The sequence below is a fragment of the Populus nigra genome, chromosome 4 (genome assembly GCF_951802175.1).
Source record: "Populus nigra chromosome 4, ddPopNigr1.1, whole genome shotgun sequence".
NCBI lineage: Eukaryota > Viridiplantae > Streptophyta > Magnoliopsida > Malpighiales > Salicaceae > Populus > Populus nigra.
Window position 1 is genome coordinate 10394915 of NC_084855.1, and position 12846 is coordinate 10407760.

Here is a 12846-nt window from a genome sequence, read left to right on the forward strand (position 1 = left end):
GGATACTCAAACCTGATGATATCTGTGGTGGTGAAAAAGTTATGAAGGTTGTCAAAGTCCTTGAACAAGCTCTGAGAACATTGTGGAATAGAGATATTGTCGGTAACACTGGTGAAAAAACTTGAAGCTTTAGAGAAAGAAGTTAAGACTTTAGAGAATATTAAAGAAAGTAGGGACCTGTCTATTGAAAAATAGGATAGGCCGTCTTGCTGATCAAAACTGAAATTCTAGAAACTTTTGTCATCTTTGTCTATTTCTCTAGAGGTACCATTCACATTGGATGATGTTAAAGAAATTATTTGGGACTGTGATAGTAACTAAACACCTGAACTTGAAGGTGTTAACATAAAAAAAGCTCACCTGGTCACATTTCACATACATTTTTGTCTGTGCTGTTGTTGTTAGGGTGTTGAAATAGCAGGGAGTTTCTAGTTGTTGTTGATGTAGGTATTGCGGGGGGAGTTGGGAGGGACTTTTCATAGATAGAGAGAGCGAGAGCGAGACTGTGGATGTGGTAACATGTGAGATCGTGAGTGGAAGGGACGGCGGCCATGATAGTTTTTCGTTTCTCTCCTTTTTTGCAGGTTAGGTAAGGGTGGCCCGAGTGGACAGATATACTTACTATGTATACACACAGATACAAACATGGCTTATACTGGAACTTGATTTGGCAGGATTCCGGAGGCTATTATCCTTTTCATTCTTTCAACCGCCGTATACATATGTTGACATTGATGGAAGTTTTCATGTACCCCACCACCACTCATTGCTCCCAAAGACTTCCTCTTCTCAACCCACCACACCTCTCTCTCTTTTGTTTCTTATGAGAACGGACACGAATACCAGCTACTCAAGAATCGATTTGAGCTGCAGACACTCCCTTTCTCTCACATATTTGATTGATATAATATTCGTTTTTCATAACCCTTTTTTTCTCTCTCTTTTTTCAGGCTACTTAACGTTCTTCACCGAAAGAGGCGGAACTGGACGCCGCCGCCTCAGCCCTCCCGAAGTTCAAAACAATCTTTATTTCGAGTCTTAAAATGTGTATATAAAACACCCTTTTAGAATGAAAAAGCAAAGATATTCTTTGGTCTCTAATTCATAACTTTTTAATCTCATTGTTTATATTTATGAAATGATTGTTTCATCTTCATAGATCTATCGGCTCTTCAATATAAAACTAATTTGATCGACTCTTGAAGCAATTTCTTTTAATTATGCTTACTTAAATAAATGAAAAAAAAATTAAACTTATATCATAGTTTGATTGATATTATCGAAAGGACAACATAGCCACTACCATGACCACTTTCTTTGATATTGTTTTACATGCCCATAGCTCCACATCTCCACTATATAATTAAGCTAACTGAGAATTGCAGCATCATGGAGTCTGAACGACGCAAGGAACATAGCCAAAGCCATGCACATCAAAAACCTTATTTTATGGCAACCCAGAAAAACATCAATTTTAATTATGCACAATCAGAATTGCTTTGGTTCCCCCCCCCCCTAAGATCGTACTATCTTCAATATCTTTGATTAAAAATAGTTAATTTTCTATACAAAACGAAGTTGATCTAGAATTTCTAGGAATCCTTTATGCTTAAAGAAAGAGAATCATATAGTCTGGTCCACTGTTTTTGTTTTGCTTTAAAAAAAAAGTATTTGATTGGGATTTTAAACAACAGTTGCGTAACTTTGAGAGTGAGATTTGTTTTTTATTAAAATATTTTAAAGATATATTAGCTTCTATTTTAAAAATCATGGAAAATGTTGATATTTTTTTAGATGAAAAGTTTTTATTTATTTATTTATTTAGAAGATAAAAACAACCATAAATATGGGGAAAAAAAAATTAGATGAGAGGGGCAGATCTATATATCACTTAATTGAAATGTATCTTTGAAAAGCATTTCGATGAGAGGTATATATCAATCTCTTTTAGGATATTACCTGTACTGTAAGAAAATTGTTTTTAAGGATAAGTTCGACCGATTATAAATAAGCATGAAATAATAACAAGAGTTTCATAAGTTGAGGATTTAGGTAATTGTAATTAATATCCACATCACACTTGAAAAGAAATCTAAAAAGAAATAGTCAATTAGAAGAGGATATTTTTTATACGAATTTTATTATTTATATTTTCTAACTTATGTATAAATATGTGATCGACTAGGAATTTTGAGTTAATAATTTTTTTTTATGGTTTAGTTTTTGAAAGTAAACACTTATCTATAACTCGTGTCCATGATATAAAAAAATAATTTAAAAAGGAATTAAGCTTTGCAACCAAGTATGTGCCACTTTTATTTCCATATTTAATTTTGATTTCATTTAAGTTCCTAATATCTAACACAAAAGAATATATTTTACTTAAGGGATAATTAAGATAAAGGATAATTAAGAGGCTCCCTTCTCTTCTAATTTGCTATATTTGCACAGGAAAAAAAAAAGTAAATTCAATGGCCAATCCTCTCCTCTCATTTCTTGCCCAAAATGGATCGGTGGATGTATAACATCCAGCGTCATCTTTTAAAAGCAGCATTTAGTGTGGATTGCATGTTAAGATAAAATTAAAAGAGTGATTAACGATAAACAAGTTCTTAATTTGCAACATAAACATGCGCGGCACCAAAAAACGTGTTTGATAAGCTAAATATCTACGTTCCTTTTATTGTTGATTAAATACGAGTTAAGTTTATTTTCATATATATGTGTGTGTGTGTGTCCGTCCTTATTTGTTCCACATTCAGTGTTCATAATAGTAATTACTAATTAGCTTTTGAAACTTGATTGATCGCTATTGATTATTATCAAGATTAAAACCTAACTAATAATTAATTAATAAAAAATCATGAAAATACTTATTTTTTAATTGTTAAATATTTTTCAATAACCCTAATATACAAGCAAAAACTCAATTAAAAGGTAAGAATAGAGAGCACACATCTTAAATTAATAAAAGAAAACAGAGATTTTGATACTAGATTAAATCTCATTTGTGATTCTAACAAGATATATATGCTAACGTAAGTTAATATAAGGTTTTTTTTTTGTAGTCTCTAAATTATTATACAATTACTAATAAATCCATTATTACTTATAATACCCTTAATTAATAAAAAGAGGCATAAGAAAAATCATAATTAATTATATTATTTTATTTATGTTTATGTTTTTTTTTCCGGCTTTCACAATTAGAATATATATCCTCTGATGAGCTTCCACACAAAGGTATTTAATTCCTCTCATGTAATGTTTTAGACAGTTATATATCCATTTCCGAACTAGTGATATATATATATATATATATATTATGGTAGAGTATGGTTTACTTATTATAGTCCTCTCCCACTTACACAGGGTGAAAAAGATTAGCCCTCAGTGTTATTTATTCAATTCATCTATTGACCTAAAAAAACCTAATAATCTTATTTGATAGACAGCTCAGATATTCCCTTAATTAATGGTACGTACAGTTGATTTAGTGTATAAGAGGGAGATAAGCCGTGACTGTTCAAGTCTTTTACTTCTGTAAACTCTATTGGTACAACCTTAAAGATGGAAAGGAATAATTTCCAGGAAACATTCCTTTCGGCCTTTACTTGTTGACCGGACTGGTACATGGTGTGAAACACAGAAGGAGCAAGGCCAACTGCTTGTGTTAGCTGACACATGCACCAAATAAGCCAATAAGAAGAGGAGGAGCTAGGAGGAGGAGCAAAGCTTCTTGATTAGAATGGATCAAGGAGAAAGAGAAGTTCCAAATTACGGGCTACAAGTCTCTTTCTCTACACCACAAGCAATCCATGAGATGGGTTTTGTTCAATTTGAAGAAAACCAGGTCTTGAGCTTCTTGGCCCCTTCACAATCTTCTCAGATATCTCAACCGCTCAATACTAATACAACCACCAATATTCACATGGGGTTTAGTCATAATGATGAGCAGGTATGTATTCTTTACTGTTCTGTAATGGAAAATCTTGTACAAAAAAGACTAGGGTTGTTAGATCTTTAATACTATTCATGTATCTTTCTTTGTTTTTTATTTTTATTCTTTTGAAAAAAACTTCGACCATTTCTCATCATATTACTCAATTAGTGTCAGTGGTCCTAATTTTATCAGATATCTTCTTCTGTAATATTGGTATGCATGTGGAGTACTGCATGGTCGGTTGATTTCGAACTATATTATTGTTATGGAAAATTTAGGTGGGGACAATGGATCCAAAGCCTTCCAGTGATGAGAACTGCACTGGTAATGCTAACAACGATGGCAACAATTCATGGTAATGGTATCCTTCTCTCTATGGCGTGTTTCTTTTTTACTGTTGTGTTTCAAAGAGCTATAGGCACTTTGTTTTGTCTCTCTCCACAACAAGGACAAACATGCACGCACACAACATATACATGGAAGAAAATATTCTTCAGGAGGTCTAAATTTCAACAGAGTCCAAAGAGATCTACGCATCATATATGTGGAAGAGATAAATGATTACCACTTTGTCACAGTGTGCTTTTATATACAGTAGTACATAACCTCTCTCTTTTCTTCTGTTGAAGTCTTGCTACCGTTTGATTCTTAGATCTTCCTGTCCATCAATGGATCTCTTATCTTTTTACATATATTTAGATAAATACTTGTTCATTTTTTCTTCAATCTGAATCCCCCTATATGAACAGAGACAAAAAGGTTGAGCTAGCTAGGATTTGAAATGATATTTTTGCAGGTGGAGGAGCTCATCCTCAGAGAAAAACAGGTTGAAAGTGAGGAGAAAACTTAGAGAACCAAGGTTTTGTTTTCAGACAAGGAGCGATGTGGATGTTCTTGATGATGGTTATAAGTGGAGAAAATATGGCCAAAAAGTTGTCAAAAACAGCCTTCATCCAAGGTAAATATGTCAATAGTTAATCCCTGTCATTTTTCCAAGGCTAATGCTTTCAATCCCAGACAGGTTCCATGCGCACCTGAACAAATATTAGCTATGGTTGTTGCAATTTGAACCTTTACTTCAAGCAACGCTTTCAAGTTTCAATATATTCAACATAACATTTATTACAAGTATTAATTTAATTTCAAACTTTGTCATTCTATAAAATAACCAGCATAATCTTCAATACCTTTTCGAACTAATAATTCTATAAATAATTAATTAAATACAGTTATTTTAGTGAGTGACATCGTGCACATAATGTATTTTTTTTAAGAAAGTTATGCGTAACTGTTTGATTTATTAGCCTAGTTAGGTAAATTCTTTCGGAAACAATGATAATGGCATTATTGTAGTAAATCATAGCAAAATTCACAAACACCTTGAAGCGGTGATTGTCAATCATTTCATTCGAAGTCATCCACAAGTAGAGAAGAAAGAATAATAGTACTACGGTGTGTCAGCCGTTTCTTTCAATCATTTGTCGGGGATGCTAAGAGAATATATAACCAAAAATTAATAATTATTATTGGATTGCTATTTAGTTTATTCAAATTTTATTTATATAAAAAATAATCTTAGATCTTAAAATTTTCTAATATTATTAAATTATGGTATAATAAAAAATCTTATGTAATCATTTTTAGTTTTACTTTTTTTTTTTAGTTTATTTTTGTTTTTTTTGTAGTAAATCAGTTTTTTTTTGTTTCTCTAAATTTTTTTTATCATGTCCTGTATTTTACTTTGATTATTAATTTTATGGATTTTTTAATATACTTTTAATAATTATAAAAAAGAACACAAGCAAGCAACTGATTAAGGATTGATGACACTTCACTTGTTCTTTGAATTGCTTTATATTTAATTAATATATTGCACAATTGTAACCAAAAATTAATAATTATAATGCAAAATGTTTATACCACTATTTTAACTAGAAACCATCCTAACTTTTCCATCTTCCAAACATTATTTTGCAACCATTTCTATACTCTTCAATAATATTTTCAAGAAAAAAAGAAATGCTCTTATATTTTATTTTATTTTATTTTATTTTTTAAAAAACAGCTTCTTTCAAGCTTTTGGAAGTAGAGCTAGGTACTAGCTACATTTTGATAAATCAGTCCAAACACACTCACGCACAAATTAAGACAGAGACATTGCCTTCCGAAAAATACTTGAGATCATTCTATAGTTAAATACTTGCTAGAGTATCGGAGCAACACAATTGTACAAGATAATATATAGTATCCTAAATCTTAATCATTTAATTTAATTAAAGAGGCTCTAATATGATAATATAGAAAATCTTAATCCAACAATTTAAACAGGAGAATTCACATTAATTCACTTGAATCAATATAAATACACTCACACACAAAACATATACATTGCCTTCCAAGGAATACTAGTTTAGATCACTTACTAGTATAATTGAGCAACACACTTGTATTCTTTTTGTAATTTTGCTGTGAGAGAACGAGAGTGAGTTAACCGAGTAATTTAATTCACATATGAAAACTACCCGTGACCTATAAGGTTAGGCTTTCAGCTTTTATAAGGCGTCCGTGTACACATAGAACTTCAACAATTGTGGCTTCTCTCCTTGCTCCTAATTATCTGTAAAATGAGATGGAGATAGCTGGGAAATACCAACCTGTCGAGAGAGTTGCCTTTAGTCTTATCCAGTAAGACTCGAGAGGCAGTCTTCAATCAGGAAATATACATACAGTACTGAGCATATAATATCTAAGAGAATGGTCAATTCTTCTTCTTTTTCATTTTCCTTTTAACATTGAAAGGTCGAGAATAAGAGGAGCTAGAATTTAGAAGGACACTGGATGTTAGGGAATTCTAAAATGCAAAGAAAGCTAATCTATATATATATATATAAGAGCCCATATATAGTTAAGTAACAATAAAAGATATAATATATATATTTTCCTGCATCATTTGAATTACCAGAACGTGGCAAGTGTTTAGTCTGAGTTACACATGTGTTGCTGCCAGTGATATATAGGCAGACTTGAGCTATCACTTGAGCTATCACATGGAGCAAAGTGTTTAATCAGATCTTAATTTCAATGGTAAATGCTTCCATTGAAAGAGGCGACAGAGAGCAGGCAAAGCTTTCCTCTCTCTCTCTCTCTCTCTCTATATATATATATATATATATATATAGAGGGGAGTAGCTGGGCGGGCTAAACCTAGTGATACCTCACATTACCATGCATTTAGGAGACAACAATGTACTAATGATGAATTGCGATTTTCTTTTTTTTTCTTCTCATTTTCTGTTTGTAATAACGTGCTGGCAGAAGCTACTATCGTTGTACTCACAACAACTGTCGAGTGAAGAAGAGGGTTGAAAGATTATCAGAGGATTGTCGAATGGTGATAACAACCTATGAAGGCAGACACAATCACTCTCCATGCGATGACTCAAATTCATCAGAACATGAATGCTTTACCTCTTTCTAATACATGCTTTAGTTAAAGTATTAAGAAAGACATTGTTGTAATATTAGAATGATATTGTATAACGTGTCATCAGCTTGTGACAATATTTGCTAGTACATGATTTTGAGGGGTTTTCATCTTCCCAAGATCAACAAATTCTGACAATTCTTGATATTCATTTATTTGGATATCAATCTGAGAAAGATGTGTTCTCTTTAAGGACTTCATTTAAAAGACTTGAATTAATCATGGATTATGGAGGGTACTATATTTCAGGAGTCGTACGAATTTTTGGTAAAACTGGTATTGTCATTTCAATCTTGTAAGTTCGAGGTTAGTCTCGATCGATGTAATGAGACTCGCAAATGCTGTCTAAAAATTTAGATCCTATAGCTCGTGTTGTATGGATAAATGGATGACACATGTACAAATCTGTGAGGCAAGGCCACGCGGAATAGATTCTTTGTGAATTTTATAAGCTCCACGATACCACCGAACTATATATATATATATATATATATATATATATATATATATATATATATATATATATATATATATATAGACACTATTTATTCATTTATTGACCAGATTTAACCATTTACTAATTTTTTATAATCCTCAAACCTTTTCTTTTTAATTGTATCTTTTTACAGTCTAATTATATAAAATTAGATTTTAAATTATAGTGAAAATACAAAAATAAAAGATAGAAGATTTAAATGTAAAATACTGAGAAAAAACATAACTCACCTTAAATTCACAACAATTTTTATTTTGGTCCAAATTTTTATTTTGTTTATTTTTTAGTTATTAAATTAGAGAGAGGATAGAGAAATTTGTAACAAAAAAGTCGAAAAGAGAGAAAATAGTTGGCAATCGTGATTCCAGCTACAAAAAAGATCAAGCTTGATGTCAATGGATTTCATTTAACAAAATGAGAGTTTCATAGTGATAGGTTTTTCCACTAAACATGCTTGAAAAGGAAGATTGAGTTATGTTTTGATTTTTTAGGTTCAAATAATTTTGGTATTCTAGGGTGATTTTACGGTATTTTAAGGTTAGTAAATAGTTTAAAAAAGCTTTTATGATGTTTATTATGTGTTTTTTTTAGTGAAATGAGTTGAAAATAGATTTTTAACCTAAAAAACCCTGCCTCATGATTTCTACCTCATGATTTCTAAACTACCACAAATAGTGACTGGATTCTAAGTTGGGCAACAGTAGGTAAGGTATCACCTACCTCAACCGGCAATACATCGCCCCTTATAAAAGAAAAATAACCATGGCCACGCATCTGGGATTTTTAAGGCACTAACACATTAGGCCACTTAGACCCACATTCCTGGCTTAGCCTGTTTTTTTGTTTTTAATAAAACAACCCTTCAAACATTAGATTTTTTATAAAAATATTATTATTTTTTTAATTTCATTATTTAATATTGGATTTATTTTGAATTGGTGTTCATTTTTTATCATATAATTAAAATTAAAAAATATTATTGAACCTATTAGAGTTCAAGACCTAGGTTACTGATTTGACAAGTTAACTCGAGTTGACTGAAATTGATCAAATATATCATCAGCTCAATATATATATAAAATATATCAGCTTTGATTTTTTTAAAAAGTCAAACCACTTAATCTCAATCGTCAAGGTTGCCTTTTGAACCTACACGTTTGGTCTTTGTTTTTTTTTTCTTATCTTTGGATTTGCCACATCAACTAGGTCACACATCAAAGTAACTCCCATATAATTTAATTTCATACCCAGACTTGGAAAAGAGTCGAGTTGGGAGTTTTCAAATTTAAGTCGTTGGACCAGGTTTAATGACAATGTTAAAGAGTTCCCCACAACTTGGATATTCTTTTTTTTTTTTTATGTTAAAAAGATTTAAGTCTAACATGCAACATAATTCAAGAAGTAAACTAGTATTATAAAAAAATAATAAGAGATACATATTGCCAAGACTCTTAGGCCTTAGTCCACATTAATTATTTGTAGAATTACCAAAGCCCATCCATAAAAATAATTGACCTAATCTCTAATTGAATAAATATTGAAGGATAAAGCTTAAAAAACATGAGCTTAAAAAAAAAAAAAAATCAAGCAAATACGGCGAACCTTCCAAATCTGGGTTAATCTCTAAAACATGAAGCTCGTGAAATCATAAATTCGAGCTTAGTCAAGAGGTTCAATTCTTAACCAATCTAATATCAATTAAGAAAATTTGCTAAAGAAAAAAAAGTAATACTAATTGTTGTAACCCATTTTTGGGTCCCCGCACGAAAAAGAAGAAAATACAAAAAATAAAAAAATAGTTGGAAGAAATCCAAAAAAATAATAGCAGTGAGAATAGGATGCCGGAGCGCCTATAAAATGGTCAGAATTTGGTTGAGGGGGTTCAAAAAAATAAAAATTGAAATTTAACAGTATATATTTGACTGATGAGTGTCTTGTTGAAAAACAAAATTCAATTCGAGGAAGAAATGTCCAAAATTAGATGTTTATTGACTCAATTAAATTTTATTGAAGGTTTTATTGAATTTATGAAGGGTTTGATTACAAGAAAAGTTGATTTTAAAGTTAATTTGGGCTTTAATTGGAAGCAATTAAAATTCTAGGATCAAATTATAATTCTTGAGAGTTGATTTGGTCAAATTAGAGGTTTAATTGAAGTTTGAAGGCCAGTTAGGGGCTTGATTGAAGAAATCCGAGACCGCTAGAGTGAAAATACAGCCAACATCGGGGACTGATTTGGAATCTGATGCGTTTCGTCGCCATTTTTTCATTTAAATGAAACGGTACGTTTTGGGTAAAATGACCCCGTTTCATGCACTATTCACTAAAAAAAGTCAAAACAGTGCCGTTTTGAACGGCACCGTGGGTCTTCTTCTTCCCCTGGACACGCAGAGACAGGGGAAGAAGAAGATTCTCTCCCTTGCAACGCCACTATCTCCCTCCCCACTTGCACAAAACCTGATACAGTCCATGTCCCTCATATGCTGTCATGATGAAGATTAGACAGAGGAGCCCTGCGGGCGGCTAAGGCAACTGCACATAGACGCCTTAACCACCTTACTCTGTCTCCAGGATTGGATAGAGGCAGGGTAACTCCTCTCTCCTCCTGCCTATAAATACGGAGGAAGAGAGCATAATAGAAGAGGGGGGAAGGAGAAAAAAACAGGGTCGGATAGAGAGAAATAAGTGAGGAGAAGAACAAAAAAACAGAGGGGGGATTTGAAGAAAAAAAAGAGAATGAAAACAGAGAGAGGAGGAGGAACGAACTGGAAAAAAAAGAAAGAAGAAAGAACCACAAGGAAACAGGGGAGGTTTATAAATGAATGAAAAATAGAGGGGGGTTGTTTTAAGAATTGAGGGGCACGATCAGAATAAAAGAGAAAAGAAGGGAAAGAAAAACATAGAGGAACAAAGACAGAGAGGGGAGAAATAGAACAGAACAGAGAGAAGGAAAACAGAAAAAAAAAACAACGAAAGAGAAGAGAAAGAGAGATAAGAGACCAAAAAGAAAAGGAGAGAGAACGAAGGATAGAAAGAGAAACAGTGAAGAACAAACAGAAGCAGACGAGGAGGAGGAAAAACAGAGGCTTGTGCCTTTGCACAGGGGAGAAAGAAGAAGAAAAAACTACAACAACTCCTCCTAGAACCACCGTTATCAGCAGCGCCGCCAATGACAACAACCACCGCAGGTCAACTTCCCCCTCCCCCTTCTTCCTCTTCTTCTTCATCGTCTCCGTTCTCCACTGTTCACTGGGTCGGGTCTGGCCTAGTAAAATATTCAAAATTTCTAATATTCTTCCAAAAAAATTGTGATTTTTTGTGTATTTTTCTACTGAATTTTAATCAATATCGGTTTGTATTTTTATATTATAAAGATACAAATCCGGTATTAAAATACCTGGTTTTCTCCAAAGTGTTGGAAAAAAAACTACGCAAAATAAAAAAAGATGTCTTGTTTTCATGCATACGATCAAGTTTCTAAAAAAAAATCATATTGTATTTTCATACAACAATGTAAACTTCAAAAAATATATTTTAGCATGTATTTTGGCTTTAATAACCAGCTTATTAAAGTCATGAGAACTAGGCTAATATTTCAAAAATTCCAAAAAAAATCATTTTTGTTTTCTTTTAATATTAAGGATTACACTCTTATACGTAAGACGTATTCCTGATATTAAAAATGTAGTTCTTTTATGTATAGACTTTAGAACGGTTAAGTTTTACCTAGTAAGATAAAAATCTTCTTACCGATGAGAACTTTTTTAAGACCGTGGATAGACCAGCAATTGAAAATTCAAACAAGACCTTAGATTTCTATTATAGACCAGCAATTGAAAATTCAAACAAGACCTTAGATTTCTATCAAACAATTAAACAGTGCAACTTATCTTAGGTAGGTCGTATTTGGGGTGCTAATACCTTTCCTTTACGCAACCAATCTCTATACTTAATCTCCAAGACCAGTTAGGGTTCCTAATGACCAAAATACTAGGTGGCAACTCCCATTTCCTTTCCCACTGATAAGAGACAAGAATTCCTTTTCTCTCCATATTTGCTAGATAGACACTATACCTGAGGGTGGACGATTCGTCGCAATGCCGCACACGTGCAACAGTAATAAAAAGAACAAGAATCAAATTTGACAGGAAAAAAAACTTAAGGAGGATGAAATTGTAAAAAGAAGTAGATTTAAAAAATTATTTTAAACAAATAGCGATCAAAAGAATAAGGATTAAATTAAAAAAATAATAAAATTAAAGGGGTGAAATTGAAAGGAAGTTTTAATTTTATAAATTGTTTTAAACAAATTTCCAATATTAAAGGATCCAATAAAAAAAACCAATTTAAGTAATTATCCAATAAAACCCAACAAAAAATTATAAATAAAAAGATTTGAGATAACCAAAGTCATTTTCAAGATTAGCAAAATATTCTACAGAAAACAAATAAGTAAAAAGAAAGAGATTTAATCTCCAATTGAATAAATATTGAATGATAAAAATAAAAAAATAACTTAAATAAAATAAAATAAAATTATAATATACATGATATTATTCATAAATAGTAGTTTTTCTCTGAATGTTTTTTTTTCTGCACATTTTTCTAGATTTTTTCCGATGCTATATATTCTTAAGTTTCGAGAAAGAAAAGAGGATGTTTTTTAACAACATTATAGCACATTTTCACTGCACAAAGAACACACTCAACAAGACAAAAAACAAACAGATCTCTTCTCTATACATGCCTCTCGTTTTATGATGGACTTGTTTAATAGGTACAACTAACGCTTATAACTCATCGGCCATGGAAAGTTTATATTTTTACGTGAAGTTTTTTAAACTAGGAATCGAAGGGATTACTAGATCAAAGCAGGAGAAAAAATAGTTTGCAGAGAATCTTGATGGTGCAGATTCATAAACA

General features: G+C 31.8%; 1 protein-coding gene across 1 annotated transcript; it reads left to right on the forward strand.

Annotated features, from left to right (window-relative positions):
- Positions 1 to 3474: 3474 nt before the first annotated feature.
- LOC133692973 (probable WRKY transcription factor 12) lies at positions 3475 to 7668 on the forward strand. Its single transcript, XM_062114157.1, has 4 exons — positions 3475 to 3958; positions 4222 to 4298; positions 4740 to 4901; positions 7259 to 7668. Exons 1-4 carry the CDS (start codon positions 3749 to 3751, stop codon positions 7419 to 7421), a joined length of 612 nt encoding a protein of 203 aa, XP_061970141.1. The 5' UTR covers positions 3475 to 3748; the 3' UTR covers positions 7422 to 7668.
- Positions 7669 to 12846: the final 5178 nt, after the last annotated feature.

Excerpts from the sequence above, each read along its gene's own strand:
- LOC133692973 (XM_062114157.1), top strand. The coding sequence starts at position 3,749 with ATGGATCAAGGAGAAAGAGAAGTTCCAAATTACGGGCTACAAGTCTCT. Across the intron at positions 4,299-4,739 it reads AACGATGGCAACAATTCATG|GTGGAGGAGCTCATCCTCAG; the intron begins GTAATGGTATCC and ends ATATTTTTGCAG. Across the intron at positions 4,902-7,258 it reads AAAAACAGCCTTCATCCAAG|AAGCTACTATCGTTGTACTC; the intron begins GTAAATATGTCA and ends ACGTGCTGGCAG.